Consider the following 21,989-nt stretch of genomic DNA (forward strand, 5'->3'; position numbering starts at 1 on the left):
AATACGTAATTTTCTGCATAAAATTCACGGGTGTTCCATAAATGTTATGCCTGTCGTTTATTCATCCCTCTGACTTAAGGGACCCCGATACCACACCTGGGAGGGGTATTCAGCGCTCATAGCTTTCGGTCATAGAGCAACACGGACCTCAGCTTATCGGCTCACTAGAGTCGGTTTCTTTCAAATGTAATCCTCTCAGTCTCCCATATGTCCGGCCAAGAAGTTAATAGGCGGCAAAATTACAATAAGTTACGTCAAAAAAAAACGAGTGGCGAATGAGTAGCTATTAGTCGAATTCCCAACCCGAAGGAAAACCAGCCTACGTATGTACTTACTTACTTAGTTACGAAAACATATTTCTCGGGTAATGTGGGTTTTCAATAACATTATATTGTCTATTACTGTTAAGTACATGATATTAATTACACGAAGTCCACGAGAAAACTAAGTAAGGATAGTTACTTATCTATTTCGGAATATATTTAAAGAACATCCTTTCGGTCCGGAGTCAATTTTCCCCATAGTATGGGTTCCCAAACTTTTATGATAACGGAACACGGGGACACCCACTAAATATCTCCCTATGAGAAATATAAACTACTTACGTACACACAGCTCTCTGAGCTTTAGATCTATAGATCTACGTGATAGGTGGTGTGGTGAGACGTATCGCCGTCTAAAATCGAACCGATTGTGTTAGTGAAAACTGCACATGATAAATTAATGACTCATTGGTGCAAGTCCGTTACCAGGGTTGGTGTGAGGTAAACCTACCCCAGACGCTGATGGGGAGCGTAGAGTTGCTGTTCTATATGTATAATTCTTCATTATTCTATGCTGGTTACCTTCCAACGGTACCCACTTTAAGATTCGCTGCTGGTATCCGGCTAAGTTACGGCTACAGTGGTGCTAATTCCTGTACACACCATCTAATTTTATTTTAAGTTATACCTATCATTTCCTCATCCGCTGAAAAAGAAAGGGACGGGTAATCGACAAGCATAAAATTTATGGAACACACGTCAATTTTAGGCAGAAGTCTAAAACAACCCTCTTAAAACTTGACATCGGTCAATAATTCGACAGAATTAAGTTGACAGCACAAGTCAAACGGGTTGCATGCAACGAGAATCTGATTTGCTCGGGTTATTCATTCATTCACTCATTCGTTTTAAAATAATAATTAACAGTTCTCAATCATCCTTCCCTTTCCTTTCTGTCAGATAAGAAAATGACGGGTATAACTTAAAATAAAATTAGGTGTCTGCAGGAATCGGGTCCAGTGAGTTGAGAAACGTACCAATAATTACCCTATGATGATTATTAATAAGTTATCGCTCTATTTGTTGTAGAGATTAGCTTTATTGCCTATTACATGGACATTATTAACTTCCCAACAGGCCTTATTGACATTATTTCTGAGAAATAAGGAAAAGGAATAAGATAAACAAACCTACTCACTTATAGTCACAAATAAGCAAACTCACTTATAGTCACAAAAAAAAAGTAAGTCTAGTGGTTAGAGCGTTAGGCTCACGATCTGGAGGTCCGGGTTCGATTCCCGATGGGGACTTTGTCGAAATCACTTTGTGAGACTGTCCTTTGTTTGGTAAGGACTTTTCAGGCTTGAATCACCTGATTGTCCGAAAAAGTAAGATGATTCCGTGCTTCGGAGGGCACGTTAAGCCGTTGGTCCCGGCTATTAGCCGTAAAAACACCTCCACCAACCCGCAGTGGAGCAGCGTGGTGGAGTATGCTCCATACCCCCTCCGATTGATTGAGGGGAGGCCTGTGCCCAGCAGTGGGACGTATATAGGCAGTTTATTAAGCAAACCGTTATTATGTATGGGTTTGTAAGTAGATAGCTGGAAAGGACTTTATTATAATATATTACGTCATTCTTGCGACTTACGATCCAGCGGTGCGGACACGTCTAACAAAAAATCGCCCTGTGAGACGGTCCCTGGTTTGGTCAGTTTTACGTTGCAGTTTAAAGTCTTGGCGGTAATTTTGCGTGGTGGACCACGGAGGAATATGTTTTCCCGTGGTGTACTGAAAAGGTGGACTTTGGGAAAGAAGGGTATTGAACCATGTGTTATATCCTCCTAAGGCCCGGATTTCCAGACACTATACATATAGTTAAACAATGGGATTAGTACTACTAGTAGGGCCGTGGGCCTTAGGAGGATATTGGTAGTAAGGCTTGGCTGAAAAAAACTATGAGGAGAAAAATAAAACAGTATATAAAAGTAGAATATTGTATTAAATACATTACAGTACAATCTCATGGCACCATTCAAAGGCACGTGTGTTCACACAATAAAATAACATTCGCATTCGAGCGCCGGGTGCGTTTAAATATACACAGTTCTCACAATGTTCTCTGAATTTTAGAGAGTAATAACAAAGTTCTAATTGAACTTTTAAATACGAAAGTGTACGTTATTATCATCTCTCTAACATTATCCCCTTTTCACAAGGACCCCTTACCTCACCTTACGACTTGAAAGTTTGACAGGTCCGGTTTCTTACTGAAGCGACGCGACAGTCATGCACAATATCATGTACCCACTTTAGAACCCTGTCGCACTATCATATTTGACATTTAATGAGACTTAAGGATTCATTTGTCGAAAAAGTTAATGTGACATGGTTTCAAAGTGTATACATATTAGTACTCGTGATCGTACGTAGGTAATAATAATATTTGATACACTGAAACACTACATAGTGTTTCTTTACAAGATTAGACAATTTATTGTGTTTCGAAAAGTATGGCCTCTCATTTTATTTAAAGTCTATCCAAAAATGAAACTCTTTCTGTATAAAGCGCATTATTACAAAATGAAGAACAAAATATACTTCGTATATATATATAACGCTAGCAACGAAAGAAGTCCACGGCCCACAACGCTAGTGACGCAGTATCTGTATAGAATATGCTAGTTTCCAACTATTCAAATCAGTTACTTTTTACTAAACGTCAAAACACGAAATTACTATGGAATTTGTCCGAAAAAACACACTGTGACTTCATAGAAAAACATGATAAAATATCGGAATTATTATTACGTTTTTCTTGATTAAAATTCATAAATAAGTTAAATAGAAATAGAAAATGTTTTTCGTTAGGTTACATCTGTCTTTATTTAGTAATCAGAAATTCATAATTTATCTTGAACCTAGTACGCGACGAAATTATTATGAGTTATCAATTATTTCCATTAAAACCACATCTGTCAGCACCACATCGCACTCTCTTTTGCTTCTATCCTTTTCTGTTACTGAGAATCGTCATATGCGTATGAGTGAGAGAGAAAGAGTGACCGCACACTATCGCCTCGTCGATTCCTCCTATCAGAGGATAGAAGGATAGAGATGTAGGCCAGCCCTTAATATCCGTGGGACTTCTTTTGTAGCCGCATACTCCAGTCGCAAAACGCCATTTTTTTTTTAATTTTTGTTCAAGCTTTGACCATCACTTTTATCAATCTTCACATATTTTTTTTATTAAATCGTTGTTGTATATTTGACTAGGACTGACACACTTTATAATCAAACACACCCGCCGGCTGCACCGTGCTTTCCGTAGCCATGTTATTTCGTTGTTTAGCATTTCAACAAAATAATACCTAATACTGACCTAACAATAAATTACTATTGGAAATCACTGTAACACATTTGTACGTTAATATTATACACATTATTATAATCACATAATTTTATTGACAGTAATGAGGTATTTTTCCAGGCCACGTTCCCCAAAAATACTATAGATGGCGTGGTCGAGATTTGACGTGATTTTAACCTATTTTTTTTACTCGGTTATATTCATAAATACAATGTAATGGCAAGCATATATAAAAATAATAGCTACTTGATATTTGGATCATATTACGTAAAGAATTATATTGCTACCTATATTGCTTTTCTGTATTTTGATCAGAATAATAATGGGTGGAAGATGTAATTGTGCCTGGGTGTAACAAAAAGGGTCGTCATTTAAACCCAAAAAAATATAAAAAAGTTATTCATGAAATTATTTACAGCGACATTTTTGTTTTTGAGGAACGTAGCTTGGAAAGTCCTTCATTGAATACCATTAATTTTAAAGTCTTTCACAGTACACATTTTTATTTAAATAAAAAGTACATTGAATTAAAAAAATAAAATTCTGAAAGACCTTTCGGACAAAAATAATAAATTAAAATATCATTGTTGTATTTATTTACAAGTTAAAAAAATATTATGTGATGTTTTGACCAACGAACGTGAAGACTAAATTCCACGTTTGACTGAATTCCATTAAGTCCAAGCCACTTCCAATAAAAAAAAAACATCAAAAAATAATTATTAATAAAATAATTCTAATTAGCTCACTCAACTTCCTCAGACTTGAACCACTTGCTTGCGCTGACCCGATAATATATTTTATTGTCGGAGCGGAAAAAAACATGTGTATTTATTTGGTTATTTAATACAAACATTACTACGCGTGGAGGAAGCAAGAAAAGTGTGTCAGGATCGAAGCAAATGGAATTCCATAGCCTCTGCTTACCCCGATGAGAAATAGGCGTGATTTGCCGCAGAACGCATTAACTACTTGGCCAGACTAATGAGGAGCGCTGAGAACTCTCACCCGGTATCATTTTGTTTTTCCTTTTCCCCGAAGGGCAAGGCAAAGAGAACTACGCCCATACAGCCAAGTCTTAAGTATTTTTTTTTCTTGATGATTAATGAAATGATGAAAGGTGATCACGATTAATGTTGAAACCTAAGCCCCCACCCTCGCAGCAGACTCCTACTCCAGACCTCAAATGAATTAACAGAAAAGTCTGCATAAGCTTTCGTGTTTTGAAGCGGCTTCATGGCACGAAGCGAAAACAGATAGGTACACTTTATTTCATGAATATTCCGATATAATAGCACTATCGCAAACGATTTCGGACTAACTTAATGCGATCATTACCCACAAAACACCACTTCAACAATTATTTAGATTATTCAATGAAGAAAGCAACCGTCCCATTCCCGCCAAAAAAACTCACCCGATGTCACCGTATCAAAAATGACATTAATATATTTATTGTGCGTTGCCCGGGTCGGCACAGACAAGTGACATTCAGCCTCTTATTTTAAAAATAAAATAACATAAAATAAACTAATTTGTTTACGTACTAGCGTTATCACTTCTGTGAGTTAACAATAAGGTACTTAACATTATTATTAGTTACAACTTTATTATTACAACAATGTCGGGACAGAAATACAAAAAAGGTAAATTCAATTTCTATAAAGCCCTTTACAGAAGTATAAAATTCCATTTCAAAAATAATTAAATATATAATTATACAATAATTATTATACATATTTACCAAAGCGTAAATTACTAGGGCCATTTCATTACCCGTTACTAATTAAGATATTAAATACTTTATTCAGTATTCAATGAAACTTTTTAAGTCCTCTTCCAGGCGTTTGGAATAAAATCGATTAGAAAAACGTGAAATGCCAACTTTCAGTCGATTCTTATTTTAAATTCTGTAAGACACTGTAATTACGTACATGATCTAAGGCCTCTTGATATAAATCCATTCCACCATAATCAGCCTATTTATCCTGATAGTGGCCCCGATTCCTGCAGGCACCTCCTAATTTTAAGTTATACCCGTCATTTTCTTAACCGCCGAAAAGGAAAGTGACGGATGATTGACAACTGTTAATTTTAAAATGAATGAATAACCCTCACTGATATGAAACCCGTTTGACGTGTGCTGTCAAATTAATTCTGTAGGTTAAAAAATTGGGTTTTTTAGACATGTGAAGTTTTATGCCTATCGATTACCCGTCCCTTTCCTTTTCGGCGAATAAAAAAATGACAGACATAAGTTAATATAAAGTTAGATGGTGTATATGGGAGTCAGCACCATTACGATCCGATTACCTAACCCATGCGTAGACGCATAGACGAACTATAATAGGTACTTTATAGAGACTAGAGGACTGTCAATCGCCATAGCAGCGCGTAACCCGTTATTTTGTAATTTTTTAATATACTACACATCTCTAGTTGTATTAAAACGTTACTATGCGCACGGCTGGTAAGATGACAAATGTGAAAGAGAGGTAATCCGAAAAAGTTTAAGATGTTTCTCTTAATAATTTTACAAAAATAAGCTAGATGGCGTTGCAGTCTCACAACGCTCATAGTTGTCAACGCCATCTAGGCTTTTAACAAGACAACAATATTTTCCTACGCCGCGGACGGTAGCGCTCCAAGCGGATAAACGACGGAACCTATACCGTTGGAAGAAAAGCAAAGAAAATGACTAAGGTTTTCATTCTGTCCGGGTTACGCGTTGCATTATGGTACTTAACAGACTTTTAGTACGTCATTGCCTGAAGTCAGTTATTGACAGGTACCATATGTTTAGAGAAGCGATTGCCATTACTTTTCAATTCTTTACTACTCTAGGAAGCTAGAGTGGCTAGCATTTACTCGGTAAATGTACAAACATTTTACTTTATTTTACACTTTCTTCTTTTGTTTCTACCATCCTTTTTCTATACATCTAATGCGAATCAAAGAAAGTAGACTTCAGAGCTACGCGCGCGCGGACGCGGGATGATACGTAATTACGTTGTGCGCATGCGTGAAGGGCGGCACCGCGCCATTAGCTGTCGGGGTTGGAGTGGGGGAGGGCAGCTGTAAGGCTCGAGTCTTGCCGCCGAGAGTGCAGCGAGTGGTGGCACCACTCTCCACCTCCACTGTCAGTTCCGAGCCGGTTAACCTGCGAGGACAATGGTCGGTCATTAACATAACTTACATACAAAAGCTTGTAGAGGACCCAATAGTTCCGCCCATACAATATAGATGGCGCTTATCGGTCCTGAAACGCGCTAGCGAAGTTTTCACAGCGGGACGTACATATACAACATTCAACATAACAGTATTAGATCGTCGATCCCTAGTCGCACTCCAATTCGTGACTACCAGGGTACTATGCTCGGGGTACTCCGAAACAACCTTTGGCGGCAGCAGAACCTCAGCGCCAAAAGCTCACGAATATATCGCAATTGGAGTAGTCAAACAGACATCCATCGAGCTCGTGTTCGCAATCCCTGTCGGTATGACCAGGGATTGACCAGGACTAGGTCTGTCATTGACCTTTACCATCCGTAGAAAAGTAGATACTACTCACATATGGTACCGGTTGGCCAGTACTCCTAGCAGCTCCCCCACCAGGTCGGCCCCAGCGCTGGGACTCACCAGCCCCACCACGAGGTCGTTCTTGGCCGACGGTATGCTGATCACCACCAGCTGTACACTCGTGCTCATTATGCGGACTGCTCCCACCTACGGAATACATTGGATAGGTTTAGTTCTCGCTTGAGGCTAGATTTATATTAGTTCGTATGGTCCGTGTGGATCTTCGAGCGGAGATATACATACAAATAGACCAGCTGTTACCCGCGACTTTATTCGCGTCAAACCTATGATCGGATAAAACCCGTAGAAGTTTCATAGAAACTTTGCCACCACTATTTACCTGTATATCGCTTTGGAGTCGCAAGATCCCTTAGTGAGCACCTACGTCCTAAAAGGATATACAAAATTTGAGACTAGGAGTCAAATTTGAGACACGTGTATGTTATGGCTGTTCAAATAGAGTGCAATATTGGTTGTTGAGTGTCGTGACACGCCGTCGCTTGTGACAAGATACGCCGTTGACACATTTATATAGAGATTGATTATCTATACGAGGTCCATGTATATTAACTAACTTCACTCGAACTCACCTCAGTAATAGACGTAGGTTTCTTCAGGGGTTTGAACGTGTTGGCGTCCAGTTTGTACACCGCTGAGTCGGTCACCAGCAGGCAGCGCTCAGCCATCTTGTTGTATCTGTTGAACTTGTGCACGCGGCACGAGAACAGCGGCCGGCCCAGCTGCTGGGACTTCTGGAGGGAGGAGATCGTCGCCTTGTAGAGCGCTGGAACAATAACAGGGACATATTTAGAGCATAACATAAATATCCTATATAATCGGAACGCCGTTTCAGTCGCCCCTTACGGCTTTTAAAAGTACTGACCCGATTTGGAATTATACTTGTCATCGGCCAAGTAGTCCCCCAGCCACTGGCGGCCCGCGCCCCACTCGTTGCGGCGGCCCTTGAGCGCACTGGCGGCGCAGATCTTCATCTTGAGCTGCGGCCACTGGTCGCGCGGGATGGGCCGCAGCGTGAGGTGCGCGCGCCAGCGGCGGTAGGCGGCGCGCAGCAGCGCGGCCGGCACGCGGCGCGGCGGCGCCGGCCAGCGCGCCACCTCGCCGCCGTGGCGCTGCAGCTCCGCCTGCACCTCCGCGATGTAGCGCCGGCAGCGGTAGCGTCTGCGGACAACTCGCACGGTTAAACATGTGGTCGGAACTTCTATGCTGGACTTCTTCTATCGTGTGTCTTGAGGTGGATTACAAACCTCATCAACCCTGGTGTCAAGGTTATTATTGAGCCGCCAAAGGCCCCTGACACGGCTCAACGACTACTTACTTACATCAGTAAGAAATAACCTGGACCAACAGCTTAACGTGCCTTCCGAAGCACGGATCATCTTACTTTTGGACAATCAGGTGATCAGCCTGTAATATCCTAACCAAACTAGGGATCACAAAGTGATTTTAGTGATATGTTCCTACCGGGAATTGAACCCGGGACCTCTCGATCGTGAGCCCAACGCTCATGCAACGCACTGGACCACGGAGGCCGTGCCGTGGAGGCCATGCTGGACTGGGAGCGAATGAAAAACGTAGAACACGTTCAGCTGCTTATCTTCACAGGGATTGTGTCTTTTCTAACATTAACATTTTTCTTTTCATTATTATGGGTGACAAGCTGGTTTTGTCACTACAAAGTTCATCATATAGCTGAACTGAAAAGAAAAGATTTGGTTTTTCATCGCACTCTTGCATGGAAGAATAGCACCATAGACCTAGTTTAGTCACCCCAGACACTACATACAAAACTTTCATTCTTCAAGACTCAGACCCAGAGGGGGTGAAGTCAGCGCCCGATAACAATTGGTGCTGGGCGGAGTGTTACCGTTCCATACGTAGTATTCTTTCTTGTACGACCTAGTACAACAACAAATAGTATACTTACTTCCAAGCGTTGTATATGGTGAGAGCGGCCTTCATCTTGCGGTACCGCTGGCGTGCGAGGGCCCCGCGCCACTGCTTCTGAAGCAGCACCACGATGGACGGGATCAGCTCGGCGCGAGCCGCTTCCAGGCTGTGCAGGGTCTTGGCGCTCCTGGAGAACACAGGGGATTTAATTGTAATAGTTTGTGGCGAACCCAACTAGTTGGCCACGTAGTTCCGCCCACATGCAACAGATGGCGCCACCATTCAATATTGCAGTCTTCAAGCAGTCGTGAAACGCGATATCGAAGTTTACACAGCAAGACGCATATATACAACTTCCAACACAACACTGATGGATCGTCGATCCCTAGTCACACTACCAACTCGTGACTAGCGGGGTACTATGCTCAGTTCGGTACCCCGAAAACATCCTTTGGCGACAGCACACCCTCGCCGCCAAAAGTTATTTCAGAAGAATTCCCGCTCATAAATATCCCAACAAAAATAATCAAAAACTGGCAATACATTCATTTAATTTTTATTCTTATAGAAATTCTGGAAACGTGATGAAAAGTGTGGTTAAGTGGGGTAATATGTTCGCTTTTGTCTAGAAAGATGTCGCTTCAATTGTCAATAGACATGGGAGGAAGGGACAGGGAGCTTAATAGACAATCAAACTCTGTAAAAAAGTATCCCTGGCGCTTCTTGGCACAAGCGACGGCGTGTAACGACACTGTACAACCGATATTGCAGTTTATTTTGACAACCATAACATGTTAATTTGAGGGAACAAACTTATACTATCTATATAACTTCAATACAGGTTATATTCTAGTGCGGAGGTGGGCCGCGGTCGCGCGTCCAACGGTTGTATTATGCCTATTGTACCTACTATAACTGTAAACATGCTGTATTTTATTATTGTACTCCTACTATATTGTTTCAACGCAATAAAGAATTATTAAAGAAAAAAAAGAGAAGGTGCAGGTCGTGTCGTATCGGGAAGGTTTTGGCGGGAAGAAGAGAGGAATGGCGATTACTTCACCGACAAGAGCGCAGCTCTTAAATAGAGAGAGAGATACGGATTTACATCACAGTTCAGACGCTTTTATAGAAAACTCCTAAGCAAATATGATTCTATTTCTTTATGGGATGCCAGTGGATAAAACCTACCTAACGAACAGCTTAGTGTGTCCAAACTGCACATCGGTGACCCTCAAGTCCTGCAGCAGCACCATGACGGCGTCCTTGTCGTTGGTGCCGCGGAAGTTGGGCCACGTGTACTGTGAGAGCATCTTATACCGCTTGAGGAACCGGTCGTAGCGCTGCCGGGACGCGAACCCGGCGCGACGCACGCGGACATTCTCTACTAGGCCTAGGTAGGCGACTTGGTGGCGGACCTGGGGGAACAAATATTACATAATATCACTGTATCCCCGAAGAGATAGGCAGGGGTGTGAATACACGCCCACTCTTCGCCAGCTGTTTTTAAACACATAACCTCACAACTGGCTAATGTAAATAAAGAACCCACTTACACGACTCTCCTCAATATTCCATACTTTATTTGTATACTACGATGTTGTACAAGTTGGTAAGTTACATAATATGAGTTTCACATCACAGATTCGAGCACAATAAAATAGAAGTTTAAAAAACAGAAGGACGCTTTAACACCGCCCCAAAGTGGTCACAATAGGTCTAGCTAGGTCGCAGTGGCCATTCGGGTTACATCAGTTTGAGCCATCTCAAACACCGCCGCATCCGCCGAAAAGGACGGGTAATCGACAAGCATAAAATTTATGGAATATACGTCAATTTTAAGCACAAATCTAAAACAACCGTCTAAAAATTTTACAAAGGCCAATAACCTGCCAGAATTATGTTGACAGCACACGTCAAACGGTCTGCATACCAGCGAGACACCTTTTTGTTTCGCCCGGGTTATTCAATCATTTACTCATTCTTCCTAAAATTAAGAGCTGTCAATCATCCGTCCCTTTCCTTTTCGGCGGATAAGAAAATGACAGGTATAACTTAAAGTAAAATTAGGAGGTATCTGCAGGAATCGGGGCCAATATCAGGTTATTTCACTGGAGTTACACGTTTATCCCCCTTCCACAGGTTCCTTACTGATCCAACTCACCAGCTGATCATCCCACGTGCTGGGGGCCTGAAGCGGGTTGGGCTTGACGCAGCGCACGTAGAAGGGCTCCTTGCTCTGCAGCCCCGTCACCAGAGAAGCCATCGAGTTGCGGAACAGGGTCGCCGCCGACGGGGGACGTTTGGACGTCTGCAAGAATTGTAATCATCATCTCCCTAGCATTATCCCGATTTTCACAGGGTCCGCTTACCTAAGATGAAAATTTGCAGGAAGAAGAGTGTTGAAGTTTTTTTTTATTATTTTGAAGGTCTGCAAGAATTGTAATGATATTGGTATGTGTGTATGCAGGGTGTTAGTGACATCGTAACCATGATTCTGAGTTAATATAAATCAAGTGGAATTTTCCTTCGCAAAATTAATGTACCATTTTTTTTTTTTTAATTATTTTCAATTCTATACTTTTGCGATGGAAAATTCCACTTGATATTAAATTAGAACAATGAGCTGAATCGTCCCCTTTCAGTATTTGTTACGATGTCACTTACACCCTGTATGTTTCTTTTATTAATACACTTTGTGCCTTCCCACATTTATTGAAAAAAATAAATAAATAAATAAATTTCAATTTTAATAAATTTCATTTCATTTCATTTCATTGTCCTTTCACACTTTAAGGGGTTGGCTGGAAGAGATCTCTTTCAGAGACAAGCCCACCTTGTATACAATACAATACAAATACACTTTATTGCACCAATATAAAAATAAATAATTCCAAAAAGACTCTTAACTAAGTACATGGCAAATGGCGGCCTTATCGCTTAAAGCGATTAGCTTGTATTTGTGTTTAACTCAAAAATACGGTATATACAACGTTCAACGGACAATACGTGCGCGTGTGGCGGCTGCGCGGACGCGGCGATCCTGTTGTCTTTTTTCATTTCCTCTTGCGCACATGCGCGCGTGTTGGTGTTGCCAACGCCCTCCATTTGATTGGAAAGAGGTCCATGCCAAGCAATGGCATGTATATAGGCTGTTTATGTTAGAGTATGTACACTCACTATGTTCTGTTTGACGGACGGATTGGTCATGTATGCGCGTGGAAAACGCAAAATGGGGCGGCCCAAAGGGACCTGGCGTTGCTCGGTTGACCGAGAATTAAAAACTATCGGCATGCTATGGGAGCAAGCTTTGGAGGCTGCAAAAGATCGCGAGGACAATACAATACAAATACACTTTGTTGCACCAAAATAAAGATAAATAACTACAAAAAGACTCTGATGAGAAGAGGAGTGGAAATCTGGAAAGCCCTATATTCCAGCAGGGGATAATAGGATTAGAAGATGTGAACTCACAGTCTGTATATTGGTTGCGCCCTCCGGCCACATCTCAGTCAGCGACCGATTGGTGGACGAGTGCAGCAGCCGCTTGAGGTCCTGCCACAGCGAGTCCTTATTCTTGTCCATGAAGCCTGTGATCGCGTACGTCACGTCGCCCGCGTAGTGCCTGCAGTGTTTAAGGGAACATTCATGACTACGAGTACCCCGTTCTGGAACGCTACTACAACATAACATAGGGTAGGCAGATGTGTATAGTATATACACCCACTCTTCGCCATCTATGTTTAAGCCCCATGTACTAAGGGGTGAGCCTATTGCTATTAACCGGGCACAAATCCTGGAGATCACGTGATATTAATGATATATGATCCAAACATGAATTCAATCTCATAAAGTCGAATTCAGTGGTTTAGACCCCGAGCCTGAACTGAGTATTTAAATCACGCGTTTTCCAAACAGGAGCGGATCCAGCTTTTATTGGGTAACCAGGTCGCAGACAACCTATCTTCATAGAGAATTTGATAAAATTGCAGTGTCCACCCATGACCCAACCTGTTCATGACTACCAGTCGACGTCGTCCCCTCCGGGATCCACCTATGTCTCCGACCACGGCTATCACGGATTCACTACTCCATCATCATAAATTAAAGATCCACGCTCTTTTCGGTGTAGCATTCACCATTCTTGTGTAACAAAGGTCAAATCTTTCACGCCATTCGATTCGCTACTAGAGAATGTAAAATATAATTGTATATCTCACGTGATTCTGAAGTCGACACTGTGCTTGAGCTTCTTGTCTGTGGGCGCGAGCTGCCGCGAGGTGTAGTGCTTGTGTCCGCTGAGACGCTTGTCCATTGCTTCTAGCAGCTGCTTGTCTGATATCTGCAATACATTCACTGATATTATCACGTGGTCACTGACAGTATGAGAGAAAGCTACAGTATCCCCGAATACATAACTCCATGGTCTCTGCATGTCTTGGGACGAAACTATTGAGGCTGCGAAAGACCGAGAAGGATGGAAATATGTTGTTCAATAAGGGGAGAGATATGCTATATTTTATATGGAAGCCAATCAATGGTTTTAATAAAAGCCGTTTTTATGATCTCCTCTGCCCATTGGAGGGCACGGATCTTCGATCCCGGCTACCGACCCGACTATAGCCAATAGTCTTTAAACTAAATCTTGAAAACTTTCGCAAAGAGATTGGCCAAACACATTCACCAACCGAATTGGTGAAGTGTGGTGGGGTATCGATACCTTGGTGGGATTGAGACACGCCTCGTCCATGATGGCGATGATGCCGTGGTGCGGCGCGTCCACGAGCTCACAGATCACTCGGTTGTTGAAGTACTGGATCGGCGTCCACTGAATGCCTTCCCGGGCGTACTCTTCTTGCTCTTGTTTTAGTACCAGCTCTGAAAAGATGCACCGTTTGAATCAGGCACAATTTTTATGCAGTTGCAAGTGACAGTAAAGTTATATAGAAATTTCTGGTCTTTGTGTTTAAATACAACTTGGTCCATGGTTAGACATTGATATCACGTTTCCATGATTTGTGCCCGGTTAATGGCAACAGGCTCGCCTCCTATTACCTGAGACTTAAACATAGGTGGCAAAAAGGTAGCGGGAGGAAGATACAGACGTAATGGTATGTTATATGTCATGCTTAGACAAATATACATACCTCCTGCTCGTAATCCTTGACGGTAGTCGGTATGGACAATAAGATTCGTCAAAAGTCAACATGCAAGCAACACCTAGCAATGAAGTCCCAAGGCGGATTCGTGGATGTTATCAACCAAACACGCGGCGACGAGTTACCAGGCGGACAACGGCTTTTACGGAATGTCCATGATGATGAGGAACTGAAGGCCCTCTATGTTTCATTACTCCAGAAAAGCTTTTATCATATGTCTCACCAATAAACAGCTGCTGCAGCTTCTCATTGCAGTAGTTGATGCAGAACTGCTCGAAGCTGTTGGTCTCGAAGATCTCGAAGCCGTAGATGTCCAGCACGCCGATCAGCGTGCTCTTGTACGTGCCGTGGGGGACTTCGATTGCTTTGTTGATCTGGAATGTTGGGTTTGGTTACGGTATACGTTTATGAAGATTGAGGTTTGCCATTGGTTTCGACAAAGAACTTCTGGTTTAGCAGTACTTGCTAGACCCTCTAGTATAATTCATCGGATTACGTACTCCATCCAGCGTACCTATATCTACTTTTCATTCAAGATTATCTGCGAAAACGTATCGCGCAGATCAGCGAATCCTTTCTCCACGAAGATGACAAACATTCCTTTACCTGCTGCACAATCCAGGTGAAGAGCCGGTCGTAGGCAGCCTTAGCAAGCGCTAGTCGCGTGTAGTTGGCGTCTGTGAGCGAGTGTTGCTTGCTGACCAGATCGCCGCCCGCCGCCAGCACTCTGTCAATTAAATGATACATACATAAGCAGAGCGGAGCGGAGATGTGCAGGAAACGAACAACCAATCACTGCGCGGGAGAAAGCGGCGTCTCTCTCGGTCTCTCGCAGGCCGTGATTGCTCCACATCACGTCAAACGTCTCTTTTCTTCGTTGTGGTGGTGGAAACCTACCCTCCAGCAGTGAATGAAACTCCTCATCAATACAACATTTTTATTAACTTGAAAGCAGCAGAACACAACATACCTGCCCGCCATACAAGTTTTCAGCGCCTGCTCGGTGACTCCAAGGGCTGACACACATTGTTTGAGAGGTCCGCCCACTGAGAGCTCCCCTTCTGGCGTCTCTGTGAAAGTTAGCTCGCCCTGTTGAGGAAATATGTTGGTTAGTGTGTTGTAGAGGTGGAGGTTTCTGACTGGAAAATGGAGAACGTAGTGAAGTGAACGTTCTTATAGAGACAATGTATAATGAAAGTGCAACCACAAAGTTCAGTCTTCGAAAGTAGAGTTTCTAATAAAGTATCAGAGGAACAATACACAACTTGGATTTTGAGTGAAGTAACGTCATCTACCTATCATTCGGTTGTCTCTTTTACTTTCCTAGAAAGGCTATGTAGAACAAGCTTCTTGTCTCGTGGATTGACACGATTCATCTATCACTCAGTTCTGGTCCATCATCTTATGGTTAGCGATCCACAATATTCTTGCCTAGAGCTATTACAACCAGATATTTTTTCTTCACATTTCCAAGCAACTGACCAGAACCCCATCAACTATGTTCCAGATATCGTCGACGACTCTTGGCTGGAACCCGAGAGTGCTGCATCGAGTCCTGCACCGTGCCTCTCTCGCTACCTAGCACTTGGTACACTCGATGACCGACCAGCCTAAGTATAGTGACGGAACATAATAGAACTTACGAGTAATATGACCCCAGCAACTATGCTCCAGATGTCGTCGACCACAGACGGCTGGAAGGCAAGAGCACTGAACGCACTGTTGGTGACGGAGTGCAGCTTCGAGTCCTGCGCCGTGACTCGCTCGCTGCCTAGCACTTGGTATGTAGCACTTGATGATAGACCGAACTTCTTCGCTACTGCGTTGTTTGAGCTGAGAAGCTGAGGAATATGAGCTTGATTAATACACAAATACTTAACGTAAACTATAGAGTGTATTTACACTTGTCGCATATCATCGTTGCCAATTTAAAATCCATTATGTGGAATCGGGTCAATTTTACAGAAATTAAAAAAAAACTTACGCCTGAAAACTTTTGCATGACTTTGTGTTAAAAAAATATTATAAGATAATTGATATTTACGTACATAAGAGTTTGTACTGAATGTTTTAGGAGCAAAATACTATTCGATCCTGACAAAAAAGGAAATTGGCAACGACGATATGGCTTTAACTACTTGCTGCATGAGTTTTTTAACGAATCTATGAAATACTGATAATTGTAAATGTAGCTATCTTTTATTCTTATTTTATTTTTTAACATAATCTTTACTATTTTTTCTTTAAATTTTAAGCTGTTGTAGTGCCCTTACAGGGTTCCTGTTTGTACTTTCTTTTATTTTTAAGACCTTTGTAAAACATCAGGAATGCAATAAATATCTTATCTTATCTTATCTTATCAAATGGGCAGCCATAATGATAATACTCATTGAATAGATATTTTTGCCTTCTTTGTCAGCTGGTAATGTACGACCCAACCCAGAGGGGGTGAGGTAAATCTAGCTCGGTTTCCGATACGAATTAGTGCGGGGCAGAGATTTACCATTCTCCACGCAGCATTATTCTTTATTATTTGATTACAACGACCATGTCGCACCCACTCCAGTTCAGGTTGGGAACGTTACACTCGAAGTTGTAGACCAGTACATTTACCTAGGACAAATAATCCAGTTAGGTAAGTCCAACTTCGAGAAAGAGATCTCTCGTCGGATCCAACTCGGATGGGCAGCGTTCGGGAAGCTGCGGAATATCTTCTCGTCCAAAATACCTCAGTGTCTCAAGACGAAAGTCTTTGACCAGTGCGTGTTGCCAGTGATGACCTACGGCAGTGAGACGTGGCCGCTTACTATGGGTCTCGTGAGGAGGCTCGGTGTCGCTCAGCGGGCAATGGAGAGAGCTATGCTCGGTATTTCCCTGCTCGATCGAATCAGAAATGAGGAGATCCGCAGGAGAACTAAAGTCACCGACATAGCTCGAAGAATTGCAAAGCTGAAGTGGCAGTGGGCAGGACACATAGCGAGGAGAACCGATGGCCGATGGGGCGGAAAGGTTCTGGAATGGCGACCACGTGTCGGACGACGCTCAGTGGGTAGGCCCGCTACAAGGTGGACCGACGATCTGGTGAAGGTCGCGGGAAGCCGCTGGATGCGGGCAGCGCAGGACCGATCGTCGTGGAGATCCTTGGGGGAGGCCTATGCCCAGCAGTGGGCGTCTTACGGCTGATGATGATGATTTGATTACATATAGCTTGAACACAAACTTTGCTAAACTCTTGCGTCACGAATACACTTACTATCAGGTATATCATAACAGAAGTTAGTGATTGTATCAAAACAACAGTACTATGCCTACACAATCGCTGAAACAATGCTAGACCAGCCCATCATGTAATGTTTATAAACTTTAGCTATGTTAGACGTATATATACATATAACATGTTAAACAACAATCATTAAGTAGTATTTGGTTATGATGTCACGTATTGTTCTTCCTATAGACATGACGATGTTCTTTACGCTAAAATGACATTAGTATATTGCATAAATACACACATAAACTTACGCCTGCAATCCCTAATGGGGTGGATAGAGCCACAAGTAATCAGAAGTAGTAATTGCAGTCTCAACAAAAAATAAGATTGACAATTGGTGTAGTTTTAATTTTGACTCCTTAGAGGCTTACAGTCATTTAAGACTTGATGCTTAAGTGCGAGTGAGACATAGTCCACACGCTCTCCGACTTATTTCTTAGAGGCTTACGGCCAATACATATTAAAGTAATAGGTATCAAGGAGGGTGAGGTCACGCTCGATACAAATTGGTGCGGGACGGAGATTTACCGTTCTAACGTATTATTCTATGCTGTTGTATTACGCTTTAACGACCTCTATGGTCCAGTGGTTGAGCGTTGGACTCACGATCCGGAAGTACCGGGTTCGAATCCCGGCGGGGACATATCACAAAAATCACTTTGTGATCCCTAGTTTGGTTAGGACATTACAGGCTGATCACCTGATTGTCCGAAAGTAAGATGAGTGCTTCGGAAGGCACGTTAGGCCGTTGGTCCCGGTTACTATTTACTGATGTAAGTACGTAGTCGTTACATGAGCCATGTCAGGGGCCTTTGGCGGCTCAATCATAACCCTGACACCAGGGTTTAGTATTCCACCTCACAACCCACCCGATAAGAAGAAAAAAAGAAAATGGTTTTACGTGTTTTGTCTCTCTTATTTCACTCTATCTCTACGTATATGTCAAAGCCATCGACGTGGCTTGAAAAGCCGACGATGACGGCTATATATTAATCTGTTAGTTGAAAATATCGACATGTAGGTATTATGAAAAATATGCCCTAAAGTTAACCGCTTCGCGTGTGCACCATAATGATAACATATGGGCCATCATTGCTAACGTTTACGTGATCGCTAAACGTATAACTTTCGACAGTAATATTTCTGATTTCTTTATAAGTAGGGTAGTAAAAAGGAACTGCTCATATTATATACACATTTTTAGGTCACGCCGTCTTCCAGAATAGCTTTTTTCCGTCGCAATTAACCATTTTTCCACTAAAATGCCACATGATATTGTCTCAGAATCATGAACTGGACCATCCCGCTCAGTATTCGGTACGGTGCCACTAACACCCTGTCCAGGTGGGGTTTTCTCAACGGATCTGACCTGAGCTGCGTGTGTGGTGTTATGCCATAGACTATGGCTCATCTAACATCTTGCCCCGCGTGCCCTGATACCTGTACGCGAGAGGAGCTGATGAATGCCATCAAAACGACAAGAAGAAGAAGAAGAAGACTAACACCCTGTATATTAATATTATATCTGGCTCTTACCTAGCTTTCACGCTTAAATCGATTTAGATGAAATTCTGTGTACAAACTGTTTAAGGAGAACAGGATAGTTTTCATCCCGGAAATCATCTCTTAAGGGGATGAACAGTGGGTGGGAAAAGGTGGTAATATCCACGCGGACGGAAAGCTAGTAGGTAGGAACAAAATATGCCCATCCTTCTTTCTTTGTGATGTAATCCCAATGGCATCCTGGGGGCATTGCCCTATTTGGCGGCATTGGAATACGATCTACGTGACCTTTTGAATTGCTTTGTGATTGTGTTTCTATTAGTGATGTGCCGGATCGTTAAAAATGTATATCCGCGGATACGGATCTGAATACGGATATTTAGTGTAAAGATCCGCGGATACGGATACGGATCTTAGTTTTCTTATTCGATATTATTCGATTTGTGTCGGCGCCCGCGACCTTGAAACGATAGTAGACGTCTTCGCTCGCCGCAACGTCAGGCAGGAAACGTTTTAACTTGCATTGTGCGGGTAGTACTTTTGTTTTGGTTAAAACAATCTGAATGGAATTTTATAGTTTTTTATTTAATAATTCTACTTAATCACCTGAAAAAGATCCGTAAAAGATCCGCGTGAAAAGTAACGGACACGGATACGGATACGGATTTTTCTTTTATCTCGGATATCCGCGGATACGGATACGGATATTCGGAACATCACTAGTTTCTATGTATCTGCTTGTGGTTTAACTTTTTTATAGGCATCGCCTGAATTCTTTTTTTACCTGATAAAAGCTATGGAAGTTCCTCTCGCCGGGCTGGAGAGAGACCACTCGACTCTTCTCAAGCAGGTAGTTACTGATGTGCCCCCCCACCGGGTCTCCCTTGTAGTCGAAGTGGATGTCCATGTATTTGCCGAACCGTGAAGAGTTGTCGTTACGGTTCGTCTTCGCGTTCCCGAAGGTCTCGAGTATCGAGTTTGACTGGATGAGGACGTTTTTAACCCTGGAATTTGAGAAGATATTTTTACAATGCAATCTCACAAAAGGTACAAAAGGTAATGTCTGGTATTTAATGTGTTCATCTAGTTATTAACACTTTCAAGGACAGAACGTCTACGGACGTTCCGATTCCAAGGTGTCACACTATCTATTATGAACCATCAATGACCGATGGTCTCTATCCGTGAAAGGGTTAAATAACTTGTAATGTACACTCATTGGATTTTTGACATTTCTTCTGTTGCAGTTTCTTGTCATTTCTTCTCCTCAGCCATAACACCTTGCGAAATGACGTAAATTCAAAAATGTTACATTGACCTTCAACAAGTTTATCCATGGTAAATACGTTGAATAAATGATTCTGATTTCTGGTATGCTTCGCTAGAATCATAGAATAAGGAATAATAGATAGAACGGCAACGCGCCGCTCCCCACCAGCGGCTGAGCTAGGTTTACCTCACCTCCTCTCGGTTTTACTTTAGTCTTCAATCGTATGGCGTCAGACGTCACACAGATTTGCGTGTACGATAACGTCAATGTGTAGTGTCTGTGTAAAACGAGGTGTTTTGTATGAAGTGTACGGGATGTGCTAGAATTTCGAGTTCGGTCCAATCACTTTACGAGTTTGAATTATAACGAGAAAAATCAAGAAAATTAATTGAAATTATTTTTAATTGAAAGAAATCGACGTTTTGATAAATAAAATCACATCAGTTGGTACGAATGTACGGCCACGAGCAATATGTATACACTTTGAAACCATGTCACATTAACTTTTTTGACAAATTGAATTTGTAAGTCTCACTAATTGTCAAATATGTTAGTGCGACAGTCCTAAAGTGGATACATTATATTGCTCATGACTGTACGACGTACAGTCACGAGTACTAATATGTATACACTTTGAAACCATGTCATATTAACTTTTTTGACAAATAAAACCGTGTCATTAAATGTCAAATATGATAGTGCGACAGAGTTCTAAAGTGGGTACATGATATTGCTGACTGTACAAGGCGACGATATGTTCAAGTTGGTCTGACCTGTCAATATATTCCCTGTGGACCTGCGTGGTGTTGGCGGCGATGTACTTCATGATGAACTTGGACGCCTCCGTCTTGCCGGAACCCGACTCTCCTGATATCAGCACGCATGTGTCTCTGCCCTGGAACAACATTTGGTTTAATACTTCTTAGTCAAAAACATTTTTATTCAGTAGGTAACATAGTTACATTTTGAATCGTCAATTTGTACGTAACGAACGTCTCATCCGCCTAAAAGTACTACAGCTTCTCACAACCTGTATAGCCGGGGAAAAGAAGCTGCAAGAAAACCACGGTACTAAGTCATATCCTGATTGACAGAAAATTGACAGAGGGCAAAGGGCAGAGGGCTTTTATCTGTATTTGTGAATGAATGTTCTTTTTCCCGTATTGTAAATAATGTTTGAATATGTCTACAAAGATAGAGTTTGGTGGGACTTAGCCATAAGATTAATTTTAAGACCAAATTATGTACCCAAATTCATACAATAAATGATTTGATTTGATTTTGATTTGACGATATACCACCGACAGAATTAGTATCGAGTTTAGAAAAATCGACCTTATAATTACTGTACTCTGATCTTAACTCGAATGGGACTTGCTCTGTCTGTCAAAAAACTAAGATTTGTTCAATCTTTCGACAATATTTTCACAAACATTATTATGACCCTACAAATAACGCTCACAGTATAGTAATAATAAGGATTTTTTTTTCTTTGAATCCTAAGTCATGATTAACGAGTGATTGAAAGATTTATTATCGCTCTTAAACTGATTTAAATAAGCTTACTGACAAAAAATCCTACAATGAAGCGTGAATGAAGCAGTTATAGGAATTCCTCAGCGTTCCTCACAATTCACAACTCCACACGTAATATTACGCGGAAATTGC

The 21,989-nt window shown here is 41.9% G+C and overlaps 1 protein-coding gene across 1 annotated transcript in view; it reads right to left on the reverse strand.

Moving 5' to 3' along the window:
• Nucleotides 1-4,463: 4,463 nt before the first annotated feature.
• LOC126371697 (unconventional myosin ID) overlaps nucleotides 4,464-21,989 on the reverse strand; it is a 77,995-nt gene continuing 60,469 nt past the window's right edge. The window contains exons 3-18 of the mRNA XM_050017001.1: nucleotides 21,095-21,216; nucleotides 19,836-20,055; nucleotides 15,921-16,118; nucleotides 15,248-15,366; nucleotides 14,884-15,004; nucleotides 14,501-14,651; nucleotides 13,839-13,996; nucleotides 13,339-13,460; nucleotides 12,593-12,743; nucleotides 11,283-11,429; nucleotides 10,310-10,536; nucleotides 9,156-9,305; nucleotides 8,094-8,389; nucleotides 7,801-7,994; nucleotides 7,203-7,357; nucleotides 4,464-6,791 (exon numbers count right to left, since the gene is read on the reverse strand). Coding sequence (XP_049872958.1) covers nucleotides 6,605-6,791; nucleotides 7,203-7,357; nucleotides 7,801-7,994; nucleotides 8,094-8,389; nucleotides 9,156-9,305; nucleotides 10,310-10,536; nucleotides 11,283-11,429; nucleotides 12,593-12,743; nucleotides 13,339-13,460; nucleotides 13,839-13,996; nucleotides 14,501-14,651; nucleotides 14,884-15,004; nucleotides 15,248-15,366; nucleotides 15,921-16,118; nucleotides 19,836-20,055; nucleotides 21,095-21,216 — 2,718 coding nt within the window. The 3' untranslated portion in view covers nucleotides 4,464-6,604. The remainder of the gene's footprint in view (nucleotides 6,792-7,202; nucleotides 7,358-7,800; nucleotides 7,995-8,093; nucleotides 8,390-9,155; nucleotides 9,306-10,309; nucleotides 10,537-11,282; nucleotides 11,430-12,592; nucleotides 12,744-13,338; nucleotides 13,461-13,838; nucleotides 13,997-14,500; nucleotides 14,652-14,883; nucleotides 15,005-15,247; nucleotides 15,367-15,920; nucleotides 16,119-19,835; nucleotides 20,056-21,094; nucleotides 21,217-21,989) is intronic.

The sequence above is a fragment of the Pectinophora gossypiella genome, chromosome 13 (genome assembly GCF_024362695.1).
Source record: "Pectinophora gossypiella chromosome 13, ilPecGoss1.1, whole genome shotgun sequence".
Taxonomy (NCBI): Eukaryota; Metazoa; Arthropoda; class Insecta; order Lepidoptera; family Gelechiidae; genus Pectinophora; species Pectinophora gossypiella.